We start from the raw sequence: 26,880 nt of genomic DNA, 5'->3' as shown, positions 1-26,880 counted from the left end.
ATTCAGATATAGAGCCATGTAAATAAAAAGGAACAGAGACATCTGTTGGTCTTTTGGCCAAATGGCTAGAATTGCCAGCTATTTGATCAGGGAACTAAAATTATGAACCTTGAAAATTATTTACTGCACACACAATGCCACACAGGAACATGGTGCTCAGAGACAATAGCTCTGTGTGCCAATAAACTGAATTATCTAACTCTGAACACATCTAAGGGTGTGTAAGAAGAAGGCATCCTGTAGGAACCTGAATACAGAGTCACAGTACATATGCTGAGTTGTCTGATGTGTATGAAAGTGCAGCATAGTAACTGCTGAGGCACATAGGAGATTCATTTAGCCTTGTTACTTAAATTGAGAATAAGAACCCTGTATCAAAGCTATGGCTTGATTAAAATAAGGTGAAATTTTGCATGACTGTATATACTTGTAACCAAACTGATACACTGCTATATTTACAGTATCTTAACTATGCTGTGACAACAATCTGCTGGGTACACAGAGGAGCTATCAATTTGTTGTTTAATTTAGGATGTAAGTATCACAGAGCAGGGATTGTATCTATCATATAGACTGCTAAGCCCAAGAGATATTGCAAGAAGGGACACTTCCCCTTTTTTGTCCATTCTGGGGAAAGCTGGACCAGTTAAGATTTGTGGACACAAGCTGAAACATTGGCTGTTTTCATCTTTTTAAGATCTCGTGTAACAAGCTGCAGTCTTTTGAAAATAACATCTCTTGAAGAAGCCACTTTGATACGTGTTTAAAATATGCAGAATGATTTTAACAACTGCAAATCCCTGATTCACTACTACATTACAGCCTTGTGCTGTGCATGAACACTTAATTAGACATGATTTTCAGGAAGAGCATTGCATAGCACTTGGGAACATTCCAGTTTAGCTATGAACTGCAGCAAGTCGAGATTTACATTGGTTCAAGCTGGTATATCACCGATGGAAACAAGTTAAGTGCTTTATCCCATGAACATCATGCCTGTTGGCACAAATGGCAGTGGGTACTGAAGAAGGGCATAGGAATATAATTGCAAGAGTGCTGCAAGTCAGCCCCAAGACTCATAAACAGGACCGTGTGGGAAGGACCGTGCAGCTTTTAAACAAACAGTGCTTGGCAATACCTATTAGTAGAACTAAAAAAGAATTAAAAATGTAGACAAAAATTTGTGAAAAATGACTGGTGCTTTTCAATCAGCTAAGAGAGCATTTGAAATCTTCTGAAATTCAAAATTTTCACATAAAACAATAAAAAAGTTTTAACCAACTGTGCTGGGGGCTCTGCAGTATAAGTCATATGTGGATGGTCTAGATGGTGCTTGGTCCTGCTATGAGAACAAGGGACTGGACTTGATGACCTCTCCAGGTCCCTTCTAGTTCTAGTGTTCTTTGATTCTAGGATTCTCTTGTAGTGCCCACAGCTCAGGGCAGCAACTGTCTCCCTGAGATTGGGGCTGGAAGCCAGCATGTAACCATATACCTGTTTAAATCGTTACACTATTACATCCCTAGTTTAAAGATTTATGAACAGATTTTGTGTGGTCACCAGCTGTCAAGGCATGTTTTGAGAGCCACAAGGGGCTCTCCTAGCCTGACAATGAATTCTAGGGGCTTTGACTTAAATGTAATTTAAAAAAAAAGGAGATGCGCTCTCTCAAATACAACTTGTCTCTCTCTATAGCATTTTCTCTGTTGTAGCCTTGCCACAGCTCATATTCTGAAAACCTTCCTCTGAGAATCTCCATAGCTTGTGGGATTGATGTTCTGTCACTCACAGCGATGAGGGCCGGATGGCGGCATGGGCAAGCCGGGAAGCTGCTCAGGGCACCATCCGATGAGGAGCGCCTGATGGCAGCTGTAAGGGGCGCGCGGAGTCCCTTACAGCTGCCATCAGGCACCGCGTGCCTGGCTTCCACAGCGCCAGCCACTTCTCCCCACGGCCATGGGGCCCGGCACGCGCGCGCCAGCAGCACATACTGGGCCAAGCTGGGCAGCGCATGTGCCATGTGCCCTAGGGGCGGGCCCTGGGCTGTGCACCAGTGGCCGTGATCAGCATGCGCATGCGCCGTGAGCCCTGGTGGTGGTGCCACATGCCCGGGCCCAGGGCGCCAAAAGGGCTTGGTCCGGCCCTGCCTCCACTGTAGGTGTTAGTATGTAAAGTTGAACAGATAGGGTGTGTTTACACTCTAGCGGCACAGGTAGAGTGCAGCAGCTGCACTGTTACAATGCAGATGCTCCCTATATCGACAGAAGGGGTTTTCCCACCAACATAGGTCATCCACCTCTCCAAGAAGTGATGGAAGAATTCTTCCATTGACTTAGTTGTGTCTATGGTGACGGTCAGGTCAATCCAGCCACATCACATAAGGCATGAGCATTTTCACAGTTCAGAGTGCTGTAAGCAAGGCTGAACTAAGTTTCAGGTATAGACCAGGCCTCAGTGCCTGGCAAGCCCAATGTTTGAGGGAATTGGAAAACAGGGCTGCAGGAATGGGAAATGGAGGTTCTTGACCTATTCCAGATCAAATCCAGCTCTGCCACAGGCTTGCCATATCTAGCAATTCTCTTAACCTCTCTGCCTTTGGCTTCCTTTCCCCCTCCCTCCAGCCAAGAGAAAATACGTCACTGACATGAAGGGACCTATCTTGATGTAAAGTCCTAGTGAAGACCAAGCTAAGGTAACTTGGACCACAGTAGTTAGTCAAGGTAAATTTCATATGGGGGAACAGGATTAGCTACACTGAAATAAAAATTAATTGTACCTTATCTGCCCACAGCTTTTACATCAAAATAGCTGCCTCAATGAAAAAATAATATTTTTTCTGTGAGGCCACAGCCTCTTTGTTTCCCCATGTGTGAAGTGGGAATTCACACCTCTCTCATCGAGGTGTTAAGAATTGCTGAGTGGAGATGGGGCTGGTTTTTTGCCAAGGCTGAGACTTGTTATTCTTCAGTGGCTACAGTGCCAATTGAGAGCATTTTCCCATCGTGTTCTGCTCATTCGCATGAAGGTAACATGAATGAATAGACACATGCACACCCCTTTGGGGTTTATCTTGATTAGACCTAGGAGGAGGCTTTTTTAAGAACACATTAGCCGCACACTCAAAATCTAGTGGAGACAAGGCAAGCTGCACTTCAGCAGGGGTTGAATGGCCTAACTGAAGCTGAAGCTTGCCTCTTGATATCACACCAACCAGCTAGTAGGCGCAGAAGTACCATGAGCTTTGTTCTACCCAAGGGCTTTAGAAAGTGTGCTCTAGAATGTGTTAGTTAGTGGATTCTGAAGCGCCCCGGGTATGAACAGAGCTTGGGCAATGATTGTTGAGTCAAGCTGATGAGTGGTTATAAACAGTTCCATGTTACCCGGAGGTAAGATTTGAGCATTCAGGTATGTAAGCTCATCTCATCTCTAATAATTCATACGCAATGATACACACCAAGACTTTACTGTTGCCATGCATTAAAGATTTACTGCTTGCAGGCACCATGGAAATTCAGCTATTATAAAATGATTTCAAACCTGGGTCACAAGAGTCAATTAAGGACTTTCCCATGAGCTCGGAGGTCAGAGCCTGTGTTTCAGGAAACGTATCCTTTTAGACACAATAGCTGGTATATATTCTGATGGTTTTCCATCCCTGTTTATGAGAAATGCATAGCAAGAACAGACCATATGAATACAGATCTGCCAGACAGGATTCTGAAAAGGCTTCTCAGATGACTGGCTGACAGTAAGAGGTATCGAGTCAACAATATTCTGATTTTTAATATGCAAAGGTTCTTGCAGGTTGTGCCACATTCCTGGCGATTCCTTTAAAAAGGAAAAGCTTTTTTTTTTTTTTAATCTTTACCGTGGTTTCTGCGATCTGCCCCTTCTGAGCAGCACAGATACAATATGAGAGAAGATGGTGCCAAAAGTGCATTTATATTTGCTACCAGTCTATTTCAGAAGGAAGAATGAATCACTTGTATGAAAGGGGACTTTTCTGTTCACCTCCCTGCTTCTTTGTATGCCTTCATGTGTGCATAAAACAGCAGTATGTACACGCAGGCTGGCTAAGATATCAGTGCTGGCCCTGCTTATGTTTGAAAATGTGGTTTCCCTGCTCTCCTGTCCTTTCCATCTCTAGAGCTCATTGTTTGCCTTCTGCAAACAATATTTGTATATTGCTCTGAGCTCTTAGAAAGAAAAAGGCAAAGCTTTGATAGAAACAGTACCCATCATTTAGCACAGTAAGCTTCATGTGCTCATGGCAGGAAGCAATTTTTAGCATATCTGAAGTGTGAAATAAATTGGAAAGTATGTTCCTAGATAAAACAGATATTTCTGAGCTTAAAGTTGGTGGCTACCATTATATAGGGAAGTGACATTTCTGACAACAACAAACAACAATAGATAACAAGCAGCACCTAATAATACTTGACATTTGCACAAAACCTTTCATCCCAGGATCTCCATACACTTTACACACCTTAGTTCAGTGGTGGGTAACCTGTGTCCCATGGGCCACACACTGCTCATTACAATAAGCTACTGGCAGGCCTCCAGACAGGATCTTCACCGTGCTTCTGCAGGTATGATTGCCGGTAGCTCCCACGGGCCAGAGTTTGCTGTTGCCAACAAATGGGAGCTGCGGGATGTGGTGCAGGGTGCCAGCATGTGCCGGCTGCCACTTTCTGCAGCTCCCATTAGCTGGGAACAGCAAATCACAGCCAGTGGAAGCTGGCAAGCCAAAGTATGATTATGTCTAGAGGGTTAAAACGAAGTACTGAAAGTTCCCATGTACTTGCCTAAGGCCAACGGAATCTCTACCAAAATGAAAAGCTGAATACAGGAGTTTTTTTATTTACTGTCATCTGCTCTATCCTCTAGGAAACAGTAGTCGTCTTGGGCCCCCATCTAAGAATAACAAGTTTCCATGTTGCCTTCTTCACCACACCTGACACATTTTAGTAACACAAGTATATGGGGACATACTTGCAATTCGAGCTTCCTTTTTTAGTGAGCACAAAAAATCCAATTCAAAGAGAGTTACATCTTCATTTCTGTACCCCCCAGTTAATTGTGAGCACAAGTCCTAGGATTTACCTGCTTAAGACACTGATTTTGCCTCCCAATGATTTTCTTAAATATATCAATGAAGGGATTTATGCCAGCAGTTAATTATGGAAACAAGTTTGATGGCACAATTAATTATATGCACAATATTTCCCTGCAAAAGGAAGACCAAATCAGAGCCCTTTGATAAAAACCAGACCCTTAATATTTTTAATCCAACAAATGTAGTCACCCAACACTAAACAAGGACATACTCTCATTAACAAATATAAGCCAGGCTCCACAATCCTGGTGACAAAACCAGTGTCACTTTTCAACAAGCAGCTTCTATAAAATCTATTTCACTCAGATCAATCATGAGTTACCTCTAATAATGGTCTGTCATTTATTCCCATTTTTACACTGAGTATTAGACTTCAGGTAGAACACCCCATAAAATAGCTTACACACCTCTGCAAGTAGCCTCTGTCTATAGCTGCCTTAAGATTTAATCTGATCAGTAGGTCCCACACTGTCTGAGGATGGGATGTAGACATACATGCACCCCCTCTACAAGAACTAGCCTTCCAAATTTATTTCCCTTTAACCCTTTTTGGCACACAGAATCTAATTTAAGAGAATCTGGAGGGTTGCAGTTAAAGTAATAGTGTATAACCTTGTTGCTATTGCAAAGAACAAGCTGCTGGTAGTGAGCATGTCAGAAAGCCCAACAGGCTATGGGATTAGCATACTTACTTAGTGCTAGGTCTTTAAATTCTGGCAGACTAGCAGAGGCACACAGCTGATAGAAGATATGATAGTTTCGTTCATCTTCTGCCTAAAGAGAAAAACCACAGTTAACTTTAGAGCCAAGTCAACAGCCTTCATTTTTCTACTGCTCACAGCAGAATCTTCCACGCTTCTGAGCCACAGAGTTCACCCCAACCATTGCAACTTCACATGTGGTCAGCGTGGCTTTCCAAGGGCAACTCAAGGGTCAGTTTTAAGCGATATACCTTTCTTTCCTTTCAAGGGCATGTGGACTTCACAACCATCTTAGCAACAGATTTACCAAGGCCCAAAAATGCAGGTAGGAGCCTAGATCAGGTTCTTTATTAACTCCTAAGTACTTCTCTGCATCTCTAAGTACCTAAATACCTTTGTAAAGGTGGACTTAGTCCCTACTAGCCCAACCTATGGAGTAGGCAATCAGGAACTGCTACTCTTACTTAAAACAATATAAACACATTACAGGTAAAGCAGCCACTTTTAAAGTGGCATTGGGTATAACAACACTTAAGAAAATGAACAATCTTGCTTTCACCTTAATATTAAACCAACACTTGAATTTAGAGAGCAAGTGTTAGATGGTATTTAGCCAGCTCCTCTTATACCCAAAATACAAGAGAATCCAAAATACAAGAACACTGCTATCTTCCTTATGATTATTCCTCTTCACCGCAGCCACAGCCACAGAATCTGAAAATTACTTGAATTTCTAAGTTAACATTTATAGTTATTGGGAAGGAGGGGGGGGGAACAGCTGTAAGATTACAGACTGATTTGCAGTCAGTGAAACCAAGTCTCAAAGCCTCTTAGAAGAGCTGTGTCTAATTAGAGCACACCCTAAAAGCCTTGAAACTTAAAGGGTCGGCCAGGATTCCACTTTATAGCAGAAACCTTGATGTTTATGAATGAAGAGCACGTGAACTAAGTGAAGGTTTCATTAGCTATTGGTAAGACTATTAGGCTACGTCTACACTGACATGATTTTCCGAAAATGCGTAACGGAAAAGTTTTCAGTTAAAAGCATTTTTGGAAAAATCGCGTTTAGATTGGCAAAATGCTTTTCCGCAAAAGCACTTTTTGCAGAAAAGAGTCCATGACCAATCTAGACGCGGTTTTCCGCAAAAAAGCCCCGATCGCCATTTTCGCGATCAGGGCTTTTTTGCGGAAAACAGTACTATGCTGTCTACACTGGCCCTTTTGCGCAAAAGTCTTTTGGAAAAAGACTTTTGCCCGAACGGCAGCAGCGTAGTATATCCGGAAAAACACTGATGATTTTACGTGAGATCGTCAGTGCTTTTCCGGAAATTCAAGCGGCAAGTGTAGACAGCTGGCAAGTTTTTCCGCAAAATCATCTGATTTTGCGGAAAAACTTGCCAGTCTAGACACAGCCTTAATGTTTGGGAATGCTTTAAGGTCAAAGGTGTATTTAAATGCAAAGCCTTCCTATTATTTGTGAATCGTGTTTTAAGATGTAAAAAACATTCCTGGCACTATATAAATCATGACAGAAAACAGCAAATGCCCTGCCCTAGGCTCCAATGCAACCAAGTACAGAAGCACGTTGTCAGCCGATGGTCAGTGTGTGTGTGTGTGTGTGTGTGTGTGTGTGTGTGTGTGTGTGTGTGTGTGTGTGTGTGTGTGTGAGTGAGTGAGTGAGTGAGTGAGAGAGAGAGAAAAAAGGTTTAATGTCCGTGACTTTACTGCTAGGACCGGGGTCCCATCGCAGAGGGCAGCCAACAGGCTGACAGACGCCCCTTTTTATAGGAAGAGCTTATTATCTCTCAGATTTTAGCTGCTAGGATACAGGATTCCTTTGCAGCGGGCAGTCTAGGGAAGACTGAGAGATGCCCCAACGGAACTGTCACCTGGGAGTGACACGATCCAAACGCCCAAGCTCTTCCTATACCTGTCCCTTATGACTGGCTGAAGTTCTTTTAAATTGTGCTTGGTTCTGTTACAGCAACTGAAGGAGTCAGGTTAAAGCTTAAAGAGTTACAGGTTTATTAAAAAAAAAAAAAGACTTATAAAAGCATATGGTTACAATGGCTATTGCTCTCTTTCTTAACTGCTAACCCGACCAGCAGATAGATGGTAGATTGACACTCAGAGTAAATGTGCTGCTGGACCCATCTTTATACCTCTTGGGCCCCTATCCTCTTTCTTATCTTAAGATGCCAAATTGTACTGGTCCATTTCTGTGGCGCCAGTTCTTACAAGCAAGTTTCAAGTTAATTTACACTTGCAAGAGAGACAACTAAATTGTGAGTTCTAGACATTTTTTTACTGGGCAAGAGATTCCTCCCCCCCGCGGACGGCTGTGTGTTCGTATCAATATGGGTTTGAGTCAAGGGCACTCCTCGGCAGCCTCTTGGTCAGCAATTAGCATATCTCTGTTTACAGCCATTCACGGTCACTGAGCCTGCATATCCAGGCAAGCAAAAATGGATGTTACAAGGGGGGTTCCTGTCTGGCTACACACATGCTTCAGCATTTTGCTGAAACAGGTCCAGTCAACCAGCTAAGATACAGAAAGCACAGACTGAACCTAACAACGCACATACATACACATAAACCAAATGTGTATCTCATATGCGTGCTCTCCCCCCACCCCGAAAAAAATACTGAAGCATGCATCCTGATTTAAGACTATGAGTAGATCCATTAAAAAGACTGTTCATACATACATACATAGCCTTAATTTTTTGCATGTGTACACACACATGCACTGTTATTGAGAGGTCTTCCTGAATAAATCATTTACAAAGAGGGATATGAATTTGTGAAGGTAGAGGGAGAATATATGGAAAGAAGCATTATTAAAATACTACGTAGTAAATAGTTTGAAGAAAATAGCTCTCTAAATTATTATTAAAACACCACCCACAAATGAACAAAGTATTACCAAAGTGCAACTTTTACTCTAGGGCCCACCTGCCATTAAATCTCTGGTGAGAAGCTGGGGCTGGTTTTTTTGCTGTTGTTTGTTTGCTCATTTGGGGCTTTCACTTTTTAAAATAACTGCAAAATTCTAAGACACTTATTTCCTAGATTTACAAACATAATTCAACTTGACCCTTTTTAAAAACAACATGCAACAAGAGCCCTAATGCATGGTACTTATCCTGTGGTCTGTTTCTGCATTCCCATTTCAGTTCACTTAAAAATACAAAACAATGCATGAGCTCCGGGCACTCTAAGAACTATTGCATTGATAATCAAAGTACAAAACAACCATGGTACGTTTCACTAGCATATTTACAGTACAGCTGGGCAATGAATAAGGCAAGAATACAACCCCGTGCTCTGAGTTTCCCTAAATTTCTGATAGTCAATATGGAATAGGATGACAGGGGTGGATCACTCAGTAATTGCCCTGTTCTGTTCATTCCCTCTGAAGCATTTGAGACAAGTCAGAGACAGAAGACGGGATACTCTCTAGCAGAAGATGTTGTGAAAGCCAAGACTGTAACAGGAATAAAAAAACCCTAGATGCTTTCATGGAAGATAGATCCATCAATGGCTATTAGCGGGACTTGACAAACAGTGGCAAAAACCACTCACCAACCCCACACCGTGCATGAACCAGACCTGCATTGCACATGCGCGCACTGCTGGTGAACGGGGCGACTGGCTGAAATCTACTCGCCACGGGCGAGTAGATAAATGGATTTGTCGAGCCTTGGCTATTAGCCAGGATGGGCAGGGATGGTGTCCCTAGTATCTGTCTAGCAGAAGCAAGTGTGTGACTGGGGGTGGATCACTTGATGACCAGTTCTGTTCATTCCTTCTGGGGCACCTGGCATTGGCCAATGTGGGAAGGCAGGATACTGGGCTAGATGGACCTTTCAAAAAGATTTTAAAAAACAGAGCCCTGATAAAGGGAGTTCTGAAAACCAGAACCATCATCACATTCCCTCACCCAATAACCCAGAATAACTATTAAAATTGGTTAGTCAAGTCTCCAAAGACAAGGTCTGCTAAAAGTTTGACTTTTAAAGAGAATGCCGTAATCTGTATTCAAGGAAAAATACAAGTTGGTTAAAAAAATTAACGAGTCCAAAGGAAAATGTTGCATAACTCACCTGGAATGCTACTCTTGATTTTTCCAACAGATACGTTCTCATGTTGGCACCAATAATATGGTATCTTTTATCGAAGCCAATCTGAATGTATTTCCCAAAGCGACTGCTATTATCATTCCTGGTGGTTTTAGCATTTCCAATTGCCTGTATGAACCAAAACACAACATTAAGAACAAAGACCCTTTCTGCAAGCTTGCCCATTATCTCCAGCAGACAAATTTTCCTCTCCAGAACGTAGAGATAACTAAATTGAAGCACTCCATAAATAATCAAGTGAGGATTGGTGGCAAGAGAGTTCCCAAATGGACATAGACAGAGAATTCCAAGTGCAGTAAGTTGAGGAAGGCAAAGTAGCTAGATGATCTTTGATATGACCAAGTTCTCTCTATTATCATTAGTTTTCCTTTCAAGGACTTGTATCTTGGAAGAGTACTAGAAACTCAACAAACATTAACATTCTCAATAATCAGAGAGAGAATGCCACTGACACTCCACAGCCACAACAGTCCTCTAACTTGCCTTTTTAAAACCTCCTTACTAGGGATGTAATAGTGTAGTCCATTAACTGATAAGCAAAAGACTACATGCATTTCCTGCCCACCCACCCCCTGCCAGTAAATTTTTTTGGCAGGCTGCCTAGCAGCCTGGCTCAGTCCTGGCTCATGCCACATCCAGGACCTAGCCTCACTGTGGCTCTGCATTTGAAGTCTATTATGAGCCAGACAAGCAGGTAGCCTGGCTCAGTTCCAGCTCGTGCTGGGTCTGGGAGCTCAGGCCCACCCCTACACAGGAGCTGCTGCCACCCGCGCTGCTTTCTCTTTATCAGAGGCAGCAGCACAGGTTGACAGGCAGCTGGTCTGCAAGGGGAGCTGGTTTTTAAACTGGTTCCCTTCACGGACCAGCTCGCACCTGGCACCTCGTGCTGCTGCTTCTGATACAGAGGCAGCAGCGTGGAGTGGCAAGGGACTCCTTGGGAGAGAGGCCAGAACATCCCCAGGGACTATAGAATAGTCGACTAACTGATAAGAATTCATGAGGTTACTCGACTATTCAATCAACCAATATTTAATAACCCTATTCCTTACCCTTCATGCATCTACAGATGTCTATACTGCAACTTTTCATGGACTTTCCAGCATGAGTAGATACACCCATGCTAGCTGTAACCAAGTGCACCAAAAATAGAACTGCAGCTGTTGTGGTCTCAGCAACACGACAGGCTAGCTGGCCCACATCTGGTCCCCATCTATATCTCTGGGCACATATCTGGGTGACTAGCCCCTCCTACTGCTTTCCCTGCCTAAGCTACACTTCTATTTTCAGTGTGCTAGCTTGACTGCAGTTAACATGGGTATGTCTACCAGAGTTCGAAATTAACCTCCAGCTTCAGTATAGACGTACGTTTATTGGCTTTCCATGATCACATTAGTACTCTCAAGGAGCTTAGCCTAGGATTTTCAAAGTGGCCTAAGAGAGTTAGGTACCCAACTCCCATTGATTTTCATGGATCAAAGTGTCAGTATTAGGAACACAGGAAGAGAGACTATTTCAAATAAAGTATGAACTTGTTTAACTAAAGCCTCAGAGGATAAAGGAAGCTTTTAAATAAACAGGTTCCAGGTGACTGGGGAGATGCCTCTCTGCAGGAAGGCTGCCCAGTACATCTCCATGCTAAGTAGCAAGTACAAAGAACGTCAAACTACTTTTCAAAGCAGCCGCAGGGAAACCCTGGGTTACCCAGGATATACATACAACCAGAACTGTGTTTAATCAGCATAACTGATAGAGGTTGTATACAAATGCCTGCTAATGGACTTTATGGTTAAAAGCGACTGTGGAATAATTATAGTAATATATTTCTTGCTTAATTTAGAGAGTGAAATATCTCTCGGGCAATAGCATTTCCAATTTCATTCTGAATGACACACATTGCTTTTCCCATTCATTTTATAACCACCACAATGATCAGCAGCAAAGACTTGCAGGCAGAAAAAACAGCTTACAATTCTGGGGCCAGATCACGATCCCAGATGCATGTCAAAGAGTACTATGTACCGCATAAAGCTACCCTGCTGCGGCTGGCCAATATCTGCTGTCAGAGAGTAGAGCGAGCTGAGAGCATGTATAGCACCTGACAGAAGGAAATTCAGACTGCACAAGCACAAGAATGATTTGTGTTTTCACATAAGATAAGAAGCTTGAAGCATCTCCTAGAGGAAGAGATACTAACGCTTTATTTGTCCATGCATGCCAGAAAACTCAAGGAGTCAGTTTGCTGAACTCATCATGGCTGTCAATGCACCTGCACATTTTAATGACTGGTAGCTGGATTTGGGAAATTCAGCTTTAAAATAGGTGAATCACCATCAGACATATTAGTATTGAGGCTTCTGTGTTTATATCCCTCTTTGGTTCAGCCATTAGTGGTCAATCACTTTATATGTATTTGGACAGGTCTGATATTCCATGCACTAAGGTATACGTGGCATCATACAGATCCTTACATAAATCAGCAGCAGTGTATGTCCTCATGCATAAGGTCTAGTGCATAAATCCCTGCACACATGCCAGCATTGTGGCTGTCAGCTAGATCTTGCTGGAAAAAATTCAAAGGCAGCTTTCACAGTTCATGCTAATTTCCTATAACTGCAATACTTATTACCTGATGTATGGAAAACAGGTTAGAGATACAATCATATTCCACAAAGCTTGCAGAGGGAAAACACAATGCTACTTACAAGGTTTTTAAAGCAATTTACATATCAGCACATCTGTCAGACAGATAAATATTAAGTTTATTTTATACAAGAGAATCTAGAGGCAAATGAATCTAGAAAGTAAATGAATTGCTGTGTCAAAAATAAGGTTGGAACCTGGGATTCCTAGTTCTTGCTTCTGTACTCCAAAAGCTCATTTTTACTGTTATGCCATTCGATCCTGTGCTCAACTTTGCTTCAACTCAGAAAGGACTAAGCACATGAAAAAAGGCCTTTATCAAATGTAGTGCTTCTTTTCTGGGGAGGTTGTATGCGGAGATTCAACACTAAAAGTTCATAGGAAGGGGAGAATCTTGCATTCTGAAAAATTCTTGTGAAAATGATCAATAAAGTTTATACAACAATTTCTATCCACTCATATTTCACATTATAGGAATACCCTAACAGCTGAAGAAACTATTGTTTTGATGCCCTTCTTCCCCCCCCCCCAAAAAAAAAGATTGCATGTGTTCCACAGTCAACTTTTCTATGTTATTTACTTGATAGCTAAAGGGGGATTTTATTTTGTTAGTTACACACCCACACACACCACATACAGTATTGTAAAAACATGTGAGGATCCTGGAAGAAATCCAGGCCCAACAAACTACCCTCTCTCAAGGAGAAAGTCTACCAGACTCGCTCTAACAGCAGTCACAGCACACAGCAATACACTGGGTCAATGCTGGATGCTCGCTTCATCACCTAGTAAAATGGACATTCAGAAGACTCACCACGCTGCATATGTATTCCACTGGGAGCCAGTATAAAAATGTGTACACGCATACACCCACACGTATGCATTGCCCCTCACAACTGTCCATTCTGGGGCAACACCACCTTGGCAGGACATGGAAACTATAGACCATGAACTTCTCACAGGCACTGGGTTGTTTTTCCGTGATAAACAACTTGTGAGAGCTTCTCACGTAATTTCAAAACAACACCCGACTGCCTAGGTGTTACTGCACCTTTGGGTTCCAGCATGACCACCGGGTGGCGCCTGCAGCTGCTGCTCTGGTTGGTGACGGGGTGTGAAAAAAGAATTATTCTCTCCTTCTCTCTCCCTCTACGCAGCACCATCAAAGCCAGAGATTTTCAAGCTTTTTTCCTCATGACCCAGTTGAAGAAAATAATTGCTGTCCGCGACCGAACATAATTTGACTGGAATGTGTACTCCGGGGTGGGGCTGAGGATGAGAGATAAGGATGTGGGAGGGAGCTCCAGTTTGGGGATAGTCCAGGGCTGCGGCAGGAGGGGCTTACCTTGAGTGGCGCCTGGTTAGCAGTGTAGCGGGTTGCTAAGGCAGCTTCCTGCTTCTCCTGGCACCCCAGACCGTGCTGTGCCCCAGAGGCAGCCAGCAGCAGGGTTCTAGCCTATGGGGAATACTCACAGAGCCCTGTGCACGCGCTCCCCCCATCTAGGAGCCAGGCTGCTGGTCCCTTCTGGGACACAGGTAGCCTGCCTTTGTACTCCCACTGGTCGCCTGATCTCCCTGCAGCAGTGAGACCCAGTGCCCGACATTCCATAACCCAGTAATGGGTCACAACCTCTAGTTTGAAAGCCAGTGATCTAAACTCCTTGTGCTGAGCACTCAGCTAAGGATTTGCCTCTTCATACTTACACTAGGATAAAAGGTTTACTAATGCCAGCCTCTCAAACCCTTGTAAAGTAAATGTTTGTCATTAAAACTTAATCCCTCGGCCATTGCTGCTTCAGACAATGTCATGTACAGTCTAATTACAGGCATTTGGATCTGATCAACTAAGCAGGAACAGAGAAATGATTACTTGGCTGATACTGATGGCTCTGCAGGAAATAATTCATGCCCAGAGCACAATGGGGAAAAAAAATGTTTTAAAAAATTAGCTGCAATCAATCTGTTGCTTGAGTATCACCCCTTTAATTCAAACAGCTTTAATTCGATCCTCCCAGAAGTCTCCAAACCAAGTTGGAGGTAGAGGGATTCCAGACAGATTTGACAGAGCTTTACTATTTTTTACTAAAATGTATTATTTGTACCACAATCGCAGGCCCCTAAGAGGATCGGCTGTCCTGTATATGTGAGGCACTATACATACACACAGAGGAGGATATGATGCTCACTCTGATGAGATTACTATCCACACATTAACACAATAGGAGGGGATTATCAGAACTCTACATCTCTTGTAGCAAACAAAAAGAGAACGGTGGCTCTCATCTATTACCACATTTTCCTCAACGAATCTTTTAGCCAGCCTGCAGCCACCCAGCCTCCCCCTGGATATTACTTCAGCCTCTCTCTGACACTACAATTTGTTGCTAAATGCTGTGGGACATAACCACTGGCAGAGCAAACCACGCATACAACTTTTGTGAAGGATGCACTTTTGTGCACTACTTAGAGCTAGGACTGGTAGCACCAGCTATAATTAAGGGTTCCCAGCATTTCACATGGTAAGACCCAGTTGTCCAGAAAACTGTCATATTTGAATAGTTTCAGCTGAAATTTTCTATGCCAGGTGTCTGCCTCAAGTCTGAATTATTCTGGATGGTTCAGCTATTTCAAAGAACCAATTCAAAAATATGGCATTTCGCCCATGTTGAAGAGTTTGGCAATGTTTCCTGTGAAAAGCCCCAGCATTCCCACCTGCTGAAATAGAGCCTTATAATTTGGTCAGGGAGTAGCCTTTGCATCAGGAATGTACCTTTTTAACTTCCATGAAAATCAACCTAAATTTAGACAACACATAAGCCTTTGGAAGGGACACACAGAAATAAGGTCACAGAAGCTCAATGGAGAGTTGCTAGAGCTTTGCTGCTAAAATTGTTGAACATTCTGCCTGCACTAAGCATGCGCTAAACTCTCTCCAACTGTGGGTCTGGGCTCTGCAGGCTGGGTTGGACTCACAGAAGAGAGCAGGGAACCTCTCTCCTTTGCTGCTCTCTGCTAGGACTGAGGAGAAGGAAACTGCCCTTTGCAGAGGGTGTTAGAGCTAGAACCTGCAAAGGAGCTGGAGCAGGGCTGGGAGGGAAGAGAAAAAGAGTGCGTGTAGAATGAGGCCAAGAAATGAGGCTGGATGAGAAGGAAACCAGGGCCAGGGGGTGAAGAGATTGGGACTGGCTGGGCAAGGAGATGGGAGTGGGAGTCAGGAAAAGAAACTGGATCTGGCAGAAAAGAGACGCAGAGAAAGAACCAGCGGAACAAGGCAGAAAAGGAGGGAAGACACACATTGATGAGAAACTGGAGCATGAACAGGGTTGCCAGATGGTTTCATAAAAATACCGAACACACGTGCTAAAAATTTGTCAACCCCCCCCCCCGCCCCCCCCCCCAAAAAAAACCAAACCACAACACCATGCTTAACACCCAATTGGAACTTCAATGACAACAATCTAACATCATATATTTTACATTCGATTGTGCAGCTTTTATCAATTTTTTTATTTTTCAAAAACTCATCTTTGGCTTCCAGACAAGTAAAAGGTACAATAAAACCCCACAAATTTCACTTCTTATTGACTCCACACTCAACACTCAATCTATTCCGTTCATCGGTCCATAGATTACCCTGCGGGCTTCACCCCCAGACTATGGCTGCACCACGTGCTTGAAGTGTACAGACAGGACTCAGGAGCATGGACAGGGCTCCTCCTCCTCCCCAAGACATCACTCCCATGTCAGATGCAACAGACCAGCAGAGGGTTCCCAGCACCGAAATGCGATTGCGGCTCCACCTCCCCAGCCACTTCACACCCCCGCCAGGCTTCCATCGGGTGCCCAGCTGGAAAAGCCGAAAATACCGGACATTGCACATGTCCTGTATTTTCTATTTTTTTTTTAACCATACAGAAGACGTGATTTCCGGTCTGTCCAGATGAAAACTGGACACCTGACTACCCTAAGCATGAAGAGAGCTGGGAACTGGTGGAGGGAAAGAAATGCAAAAAGGAAAAAAAAACAGAGTTGGAAGGAGAATTGGGACTGACTGGACAAGGAGATTAGGATGGGCTAACAACACTCTGTGCCCCAAAGTGACACTGTGCACCCCATGTTCACCATGGAGATAGGTTTGTACAAAGTATGCCTTGAGATATCATTTTAAATCTTTTGAACATTAATACCTTGTTAAGTTGTTTGTGCTGTCATTGTATATGACGTTTTGCTTTGTGTATGTCATAAGCAGCCTTTCAGGTGCAACAATCAAAAGACTCAACAGCATCGACGGCCCACTGAACAGTGTAAAACACTCACAAGGATTACCCCAGGAATTGTGTACAATGGAAACCTCTCAAAGACAACATGTACCCAATGGAGACTCTCTTGGGTCATGGCAAACTATCTTTCCATCATCAAGCTAGAAAAAACATAAAAGGGGAAGTGGCATCATCACTTGGCTTCACTCCCCCTTACAACTCAACACCTGGAAACACCTTAGGAACAAAGATTGAACTGGAGCGGGGGAGGGAGAAAGAAGAAAGCCTGCCTATCTAGAGAAGAATGGTGAATTGTTGGTACCATCAGGGTGCAAGACTGCTTGATTCAAATCCTATCTAGGTCATAAAGCTCAGATGGCATTTTTGTTTTATTTCTTGTGGCAATATACTTTGATCTGTATGCTATTACTTATAATCACTTCAAATCTAGCTTCTGTTTTGTATTTTTTACCTAAAATAGTTTGTTTTGCTAGAAGTGTTGGGGAATCTTGAACAAAAAAGCTTGAGCATTGTCTTCTCCACAATGAGGAAGGGATAGACTGGGTTATAATAATAAACATAATAATACTGGTCAGGTTTTTGACAAGGTAAGACCACAGAGCTCTGAGGTCCTAGCAATGTTCCCTCTAAGTTTTTTCATCCATGTGTGCAATAAATTTTGTTATGTGTACCACCACTAGAAACACATGCCGTTAACTGTGGGCCCCCTGCCAGTCAGCTAGGCGGCACCTGAATCTCTCCTGGGTGGCTGCCCAAGGTCTCAGTTTAGAGGGAATACTGGGGCCTAGGCTATGGAGCTAGGGGGAAGGTGGTTGGATCCTCTCTATTGTTAACACATGTGTGGCTGAGGAGAAACCTTTGTCTAACTGCTGCTGGTTGGGTCTCTATGGGTACGTCTAAACTACATGGCTCCGTCGACGGAGCCATGTAGATTTGTTTGTTCGGCAAAGGGAAATGAAGCCGTGATTTAAATAATTGCGGCTTCATTTAAATTTACATTGCTCCCCGGTAAACCTCATCCTACAAGGCATAACAGGGAGGTCGATAAAGGGCTTTCAGGTCAGCGCGGAAGCGTCCAGACTAGCGTGCTTATCAGCTGTTTGTCAGCTCAGCGCGGCAGCCACGTAAATTTAAATGAAGCCACGATTAGTTAAATCGCGGCTTCATTTCCCTTTGCCGATCAGCCTAATCTACATGGCTCCATCGATGGAGCCATGTAGTTTAGACACACCCTATAGGTGTAAGTGTGAGCGTACAGAACCAGGAGCTGTCTGCAGCTTGTCACAGCTTCATAGTCCGAGAGGGGCCCAAAGGCCAGGGCATGTCAGAGGACTCAGAGGTAACTCAGTTCCAGGTTGCACCCAGGAGAAATCCATCACAAGGGGGAAATGACTGGAAATGGCTGGATACATTAGCAAGGAAGCAGGAGGAACCAAGGATGGGGAGGAGAGAGGAGTGAGACAGAGCAGTAGGGAAGTCCAACTTGTGGGGGATGGGTAGAGGAATCTGAGCCTACTGGAGCACAGACTGGAACACAACACAAAAATTCATTTTGGCATCCCTCTGCTGCCAAGAAAATGTGTGTGAAACCCAGTGGCAAAACATGTCTATTGAGGATTACAGCTTACTGTAGTTATGTGTAACTCCTTTAGTTCAAGTGGCAGAGGACTTTGGTGGAAAGCCAATAGGTGCAGAGAAACACAGAGATTGAAAAGAGATGTTCCTTAGGGAAGGGTCTATAAACAAAGATTTTCTATGTCCCAGTAAAGAGCAGTGGATGGAAGATGATAAAATATGGATAAGATCAGATGAGAAACAGTCAAATGAAAAAGTGCCAATCACATCAGGTAACGGCAGACCACTAAATAATGACAAGTTTTTAACATGCTTATATACAAATGCTAGAAGTCTAAAAAATAAGACGGGTGAACTAGAGTCCCCCATATTGAATGAGCATATTGATATAATAGGCATCACAGAAAATTTGGTGGAATGAGAACAATCAACGGGACATGGTCATATCAGGTACAAAATATATCTGAAGGACAGATATATCTGAAAGGTCATGCTGGTGGGTGAATGGCACTAAAGGTGAAAGAAAATGTAAAATCAGAATGAAGTGAAAATCTTAAATGAACAAAACTATTCCATAAAATCTTTATTGATAGTAATTCATGCTCTAATAATATGAATATAGCAGCAGAGATATATTATCAACTACCCGACCAAGACCGTGACTATGAAATGCTAAGGAAGATTGGAGAGACTGTAAAAAAAACCCTCAGTAACAGTTGGGGATTTCAACTATCTTCATATTGACTGGATACAAGTCACCTCAGGATGGGATGTAAAGATAAAGTTTCTTGATACCTTAAATGACTGCTTCTTGGAGCAGCTGATCCTGGGACCAACAAGAGGAGAAGCAATTCTTCATTTAGTCTTAAGTAGAGAGCAGAATCTGGTCCAAGAGGTGAATATATCTGGACCACTTGGAAATAATGACCATAATACAATAATAAAGAACATCCCTCTGGTGGGAAAAACACCTCAGCAGTCTAACACTATGGCATTTAATTTCAGAAAGGGAAACTACACAAAAGCGAAGAGGTTAATTAAATAGAAATTAAAAGGTACAGTGTCAAAAGTAAAATCCCTGAAAGCTACATGGAAACTTTTCAAAGACACCATAATAGAGGCTCAACTTAAATGTACATCACAAATTTAAAAACATAATAAAAGAACCAAAAAAGCAACACTGTGGCTTAATGACCAATAAAAGAAGCAGTGAGACAAAAAGGCATGGTTTAAAAAGTGGAAAATAAATCCTAGTAAGGAAATAGAAAGGAGCATGAACTGTCAGATGAAGTGTAAAAATACAATAAGAAAAGCCAAAAAGGAATCTGAAGAACAGCTAGCCAAAAACTCAAAAAATTAATAGCAAAACTTTAAGTACCAGTGGGGCCATTGGATCACTGAGATGAGAAGGGAGCATTCAAGGATAAGGTCATTGTGGAGAAACTAAATGAATTCTTTCCATCGGATAATAGAGAGATTCCCAAACCTGAGATTCTTTTTAGGTGACAAATCTGAGGATCGTCTCAGATTGAAGTGTCACAGGAAATTTTGGAACAAATTAATACACTAACCAGTAACAAAAGTCACCAGGACCAGATAGCATTCACCCAAGGGTTTCTGAAAAAACTCAAAAATGAAATTGCGGCAATACTAACTGTGGTTTATAACCTATCCTTTAAATCAACTTCTATTCCAAGTAACTAGAAGATTGCTAATGTGATGCCAATCTTTAAAAAGAGCTCTAGACACAATCCTGGCAATTACAGACCAGTAATCTAATGTCAGTATCCGGCAAATTAGTTTAAACTATAGCAAATAACAGAATTGTCAGACACGTAGTTGAACATAATCTGTTGGGGAAAGTTAATTTGGTGGGTTCTGTGAAGGGAAATCATGCCTTACTAATCTACTCGAGTTCTTTGAGGAGGTCAACAATTATGTGGACAAGGGGGATCCAGTGGATAGTATACTTAGATTTCCAGAAAGTCTTTGACAAGGGCTTTCACCAAAGGCTCTTAAGTAAAGTAAGCTGTCATGGGATAAGAGCGAAGGTCCTGTCATGTATTTATAATGGATTAAAAGACAAGAAACAAAGGGTAGGAATAAATGGTCAGTTTTCTGAATGGAGAGAGGTAACTTGTGGCATCCCACTGGGATCTACCTGGGGACCAACCCTATATAACATATTCATAAACAGTGAGGTGTCAACATTTGCAGATAATACTAAACTGCTCAAGATAGTTAAGACCAAAGCAAATTGAAAATCTCCAAAGGGATCTCACAAAACTAGGTGACTGGGCAACCAAATAGCACATGAATTTTAATGTTGATAAATGTAAAGTAATGCACATTGTACAACATAATCCCAGTTATACATATAAAATGATGGACTCAATTAGCTATTACCACTCAAGACAGGGATCTTGGGAGTCATTGTGGACAGTCCTCTGAAAACATACACTCAGTGTGCAGCTGCAGTCAAAAAAGCAACCAAAACGTTAGGAATAATTTAAAAAGGGATAAAGAATAAGACAGAGAATATCTTATTACCTCTACATAAACCCATGGTACACCCACATATTGAATACGGCATGTGAACGTGGTCACCTCATCTAAAAAAAAAAAGATAGCACTTACTGCACTGGAAAAAGTTCTGAAAAGGACAATGAAAATGGTTTAGAATGGCTGCCGTATGAAGAGAGATTTAAAAGAATTGGACTTTTCAGCTTAGAAAAGAGGAGACTAAGGGGGGGGGGATATGAAAAGGTCTAAAAAAACATGACGTGCTGAGAAAGTAAATAAGGAAAAGTTATTTACTTGTTCCCACAACACAAGAACTAGGGGTTACCAAAGGAAGGTTTAAAACAAACAAAAAGAAGTACTTCCCTCTGGGGCACATAGCATCCGCTGCTATTGGAAGACAGGATACTGGGCTAGATGGACTCTGACTCGGTATGGCTATTCTTAAGTGGAGTGAAAGATCCCAATCATACTGATGAATCCTGTGCTTCTCAATAAGATGACAAACACCACATTTGTTTTTCAGCTGCTTGTTTAAAAACTTAGGAAATCGAATGCAAAAAACAGTAAGTTTGCAAAGTCAAACCCTCAAAGTTTAGGAAATGCTAGAATTCACATTGCTAGCACTATTCAGCCTCCTGGTATCTGTGCACTCTGGTAAACTCTTGAATTAAATGAGAATATGCTATTATTTTCTATGGGACTTCTACCTCATTCAGTGCAAGATGGCGCATGCTCTTGTTAACAAGTAACTATTACATATTTTGCTCTCTCCTCACCTCTTCATTGCCTATACTGTTCAAACAGTACTCTCAAGAAAGAATTACTAGTTTCCACATCAGCTTTTCTGTGGCACTCATACCATAGACAGGGCTTTTGATCTTAGGTTTTAACCAACAAACACCAATAAAACACCTGTTACAAAAAATAAAATTGGTGTTTATCCAAGAAACACCAAAAAGTTCCCCAGAAAGATTACTTATCTGTAAGGGCTTGTACACCTGGAGCAGCAAAGGGGGTATGATTTTGAAAATGAATTAACTGTTTGCACATTAATTGGTCCATGTAGACTTTGCTGTTGCTCACTCACAGTACCCTGGTGAGCAATAACATAATTCTGTTCGAAATAGCACTCTGTTCAAGCACACTAGGGAACGGTACAAGAGACTACTCACTGCTGTAGAGCATTGATTTAAATCTTTGGGGTTTATTTTTAGCAAATTGTACTTTTTGTATAGATGCCCAAAAATTAGGTTTTGAGGACTCTCTCTTTGCATATACTGCAATGAGTAGTATATATTTTACATTCTTTACTCATTGCAGTATATACAAAAAGATAGACCCTCAAAACCAGATTTTTTGACATTTATATAAAATGCAAAAATTGTTAAAAATACCCCCCCTTCAAAAAAGAGGCCCTATAGCGTATGTGTCCACGTGTGCATGCACGCACGCACCTTGAAACTTCAATGAAATTATTTTCTGCAAAAATTACTCATTTATCCATGGGGAACTGAGGAAGAGAAAGCAATAAAGTCAAGACACCCACTACATCTTTGGCGCCCAATTTGAGATGCCAAGGGCCTGATTTGTCAGAGTACTAAACATTCTATAGCACTTTATAGGCTCAAAGCACAGCTTCCATTTACTTCAGCGGCAGGTATGAGTGCTTAACACTTGCGAAAAATCAGACCTTCAGAAAAAAAATAGCAGCTGATCCTATAATTAACGATGGTATCATAATGAATAATCAGAGGTTGCATAGGCCATTTACTATCTTTTGAGCATTTGACTTTGAAAACTTAATATTCTTTTAAATCCTTTGTGTGTATGATTTCTAATACCACCTATAAATATTCTTAGCCCTTTACATAAGAGTTAAAGACAAATTCCCTGCCTCCAAGAGCTCAAGTTCTTACAATTTAAACCAAGACGACAACATGGGACAGAGAAAAAGAACAAGAGTACAATAAGATTATGGGGTCAGTCAGGAGGGGCGTGTATGTGTTTTAGTGAAGTATTTATTACTACTTTACAGTGGCTTTCTATTTAAGTGTGTGAGATGCGTATTCTTTTTCCACCATGCCATGTGTAATCTTGGCATAAGTATCAGTGTTTCTTTGCTGTTTCATAGTTCTGCCTGAACTGATTTCTCTCCCTCTCCATGCTGGTGCTTGTTTGTGACCCTGGCATTCATGTCCAGGATCTCCTGCACACTCCATCCTGGTGCTTATTTGCGACCCTGGGAATTGATGGTCAGATGTGCCGATGAAGAGTGTTGCCTCCTCTGTGATTTGCTCACCACGCTGGCCACACAGAAAATTAAATTCATATTTTCCCCAGGACTTTTCCTGTGCAGTTAGAGAGCAGCAGAGTTGCAAGTCCAAGCCAGAGTGGTCACAACAGGTCACTGTGGGACAACTCCTGGAGGTCAAGAACAGACGTTCACAATGCTGAATCTGCACTACTGTAAAGTTGACCAGGCAAGGTCAACACCTGGTAAAAGCAGGAGCACCAAAATAGACTAACAGCCCTTAATGTCAATGGAATGGGATCAGCAGTCTGGACTCTCTGTTTAGAAAAATCAACCTCAAGTGGTTAAGTTCAGTCTAAACACCTAGGCTATGTCTACACTGCAGAGTTTTTGTGCTGTTTTTGCACAAAAACTAGTGGAGAATCCACACTACAAGAACATTCTTGCACAAGAAAAAGTACAGTAAATCGTAAGAACACAGGGCTTTTTGTGCAAGAATTATTCCTCTTTCTACGAGGAATAAGCATTTTTGTGAAAGAGCTCTTGCGCAAAAAGGTATGTGTAGATGGAAAACAGGGGTTTCTTGCACAAGAAACCCCTATTGCTAAAGTGGCCATCAGAGCTTTCTTGCATAAGAGGGTGTCCACACTGCCATGGACACTCTTGCGCAAAAGCACATGGCAGTGTGGACGCGTTCTTGCGCAAGAACTTTTTGCGCAAGAACTCTTGTACAAAAAGTTCTTGCACAAGAAGTTTCCAGTGTAGATAGACCAGGCCTAAAAGTCCCATTTCCAAACAAGACTTATGCATTTTAAAAATCCATGGGACTTGGACTTGCAAGTCACTTCTGAAAATGGGGCATAGGTGCTTTTAAAAATGTTACCCTTAATCATCATTAAACAAACAGAGATGTTCTAGATAATAAAAAATAGTCCTGTCATGAATACAGGGGACTGGACTAGATGATCTCTTGAGATTCCTTCCAGGCCTATGATATCTGCAGCACATGAACACAACCTCTTTTTTGTCATCTCTCTACCAGTTTAAGAGATGAGAAAGGGCATCTTTCCATTTTATTTCATTTGCTGTCAATTGTTTAGAGGATTTTAGTGCTTTTGGCTTAGGGTCAAGACCTCAATATGTGGTCAGGTCAAAGGAGTCAGGCCAGAGTTCGGAGGGCTGGCTTTCAGGAGCAGCTCAGAATTGAGAAAGCACGTTCCTTTGTAATGGAATGAGACCCTGTTTGCTGGCAGAACCCTAACACATTTTGCCATGTACTCCACAATTAATCCTCGTAGCCACACAAATTGAAATTAGAGTTGGCAGAAAGTACAGATTTATTTTCAGCACATGTGGAGGAAGGAGCTTTCAGAAAAGAACACTGAAAAATGGATGCTGATAATAAAGAATGTGCTCTCAGTACTTGGGGGAGGGGGAAGTATTTGGAAGAAGGCATATTAGACTGCCTGAGAGAACTACTAGGAGGAGGAGAGCTGCAGGATTAGAGCAAAAAGGTGGCTTAGAGCCACTTATGTAGGGATAACATATTAATGTATTAAAAATGTGATTCCCCCAAATGGAAGTGACTCCCCATAATTTGTTCCCCACAACTTAAAGTGTTTAGATTTATTAGGATTCTTATTATTATTATTTGTTAAGATTGTTAAATGTTTAGATTTATGATTATTATTGCCCCTTTAGAATATAATATATTAGGTCATGTAACTTAGAACTGTTAAAAATATAATCCTAACTGTTAAGAATATAATCCTATGTAACCAGAAACAGCCCCCCCCCCCCCCCGCTCCAGGGCATGCTCAAGCTTGTGCAAGGGGCTGCTTGAAATTGACATTGCAGAGATACATTGTAACAATGCATTGTCAAGCCACTAAATCTGCTATGGGAGCCAAGCCCTGTAATTGTCTAAGGGCATTGTTAACTTTACTTAGCAGTCAGAGAATGTTTTAAGCAATACCACCCAGAAACTTTCTGTAACTACAACTTTTATTATTATACAAAATACTGTATGAATGTATGAGAGAGTGCTTGGATGATTAATGAATGGCTCTGAGAGGTGCCAGCCTGAGAATACAGCAACAAAGGGCTGAAGAAGGCGTCAGGTGCCAGTGCAACCAAAAGGTGTCAAGTGGAGAAACTGGAGGTCCACCCGATGAGATCACTGATGAGCACCTGGCCGCCACCCTGGAGACATCAGCATGATACAGCAATTTCCATAGACTGGCATAGGAAAAAATTCCTATAAGAACTGGACTAAAAAACTATGGAATCAGAGTCCAAGGTTCTGCTGCCAGCCTACCAGGAGCTTCAGATGCGCATCTGATCAGGACTTCGCTCCCCACTACCATCACTTGTGTACAGAATACCTGGCCAGTATTCTGTCACAAGCAACTTCCAGGCTGGTAACTATACACAGAACTTGAATGAATGGATGTATGAATGAATGGTTATATATATATATATATAATATACATACAAGTGTATAAGGGTTAAGTAGTGTTAGGAATAAGTAGTTAAACAACGTTGTTTGCTTCTATCTTTTCTTTGTTTTTATTATTATCTTTACAATAAATGTGGCTTTTTGCCTTATCCCCCTCATAAGATCCTGCTTGCTTTTATTTGGTACAACACTTATCCCCCTACTTCCCAGAGACTCGAGCATGAAATCTATCTTGGCCACCTCTGAAGCACCCCAGAGTCTATATTTTACCAATGGAAGATAGATAAGGTCCTGGGAACAGTAAGCAAACTGCCCTGTTCTCTGTGAATGCAAAGGATGTGAAATTCACTAGTCACCTACATTTTTATAACGATCCAATTTACAATTCTGCATTAGCAGGGAGATGGATTAGATGACCTATATTGGGGTGACACTCACCTCTTGTGAGCACCCCCATCTGACCAAGGGTGTGTGCCTGCACTCCCTGACTATGTCAGCCTCTTTGGCTATTTGTCCCAATTCACCCCATGTGAAATACTCAAAACCCCTTCAAGGTATATCTTTACCCGGGCCCATCCCAGTGCCCTCTGTATAGTGTCTCAGTCTACTTTCCCACTTTGGATGAGAGTGGTGCCTCTAGGGCTTCTCCTCCTGGAGACAGCTCCTTGCCCTAGCTCTGGGCTTTACCTCAGTTCATCAGTCTCACCATAGCTCACAGGCTCTAACCAGCTCTCCACTCTGAGTTGTCCATGATGCTGCCACTCCTGCAGCCAGTCAGTCTCCTGGAAGTCTGTACTGCAACTATGTTCTGCTGTGATTTGCAGCTCCTTTTGTAGGTCTTCCTGGACCCTGATTGGCTGGTTCCTCCACAGCTAGTCTAGCCTGCCTGGAGGACTTCTCTCTGGCTGCACTTCTGTAGTGGGGTTTGGCAAGGCCACAAGCCTTCACCAGCGGACATCAGGGACTGGCCCACCACATCACATCACCAAACAAGTCTTCCTCCTTGCAAAGGACTAGGACCGTTGCAGCAGAACTGTCCATTAAAACAGAACTCAAGACAATTTTCCATGACTGAAAACTGCTTCAGTTGCACAATATTAGCTGGAATGAATTATTTGTCCTTTAAAGTATGAAGGTGGTTGAACTTTCAGAACAGTAATGAGAGCAAAAGGAAAGGAAGGTACAAATGGG

The 26,880-nt window shown here is 42.3% G+C and overlaps 1 protein-coding gene across 2 annotated transcripts in view; it reads right to left on the bottom strand.

The window, feature by feature from the left end:
- MYO5B (myosin VB) overlaps positions 1-26,880 on the bottom strand; it is a 328,229-nt gene that overhangs the window by 153,185 nt on the left and 148,164 nt on the right. For both annotated transcript variants that reach the window (XM_075932680.2, XM_075932681.2), the window contains exons 6-7: positions 9,927-10,070; positions 5,812-5,893 (exon numbers count right to left, since the gene is read on the bottom strand). In XM_075932680.2, the coding sequence (XP_075788795.2) occupies positions 5,812-5,893; positions 9,927-10,070 (226 nt within the window). The remainder of the gene's footprint in view (positions 1-5,811; positions 5,894-9,926; positions 10,071-26,880) is intronic.

This window comes from Pelodiscus sinensis, chromosome 6 (genome assembly GCF_052426305.1).
Source record: "Pelodiscus sinensis isolate ZL-2025 chromosome 6, ASM5242630v1, whole genome shotgun sequence".
In the NCBI taxonomy this organism is placed as follows: Eukaryota; Metazoa; Chordata; order Testudines; family Trionychidae; genus Pelodiscus; species Pelodiscus sinensis.
The sequence above is the reverse complement of the archived record's forward strand: the minus strand, read 5'-3'. Positions and strand labels throughout refer to the sequence as shown.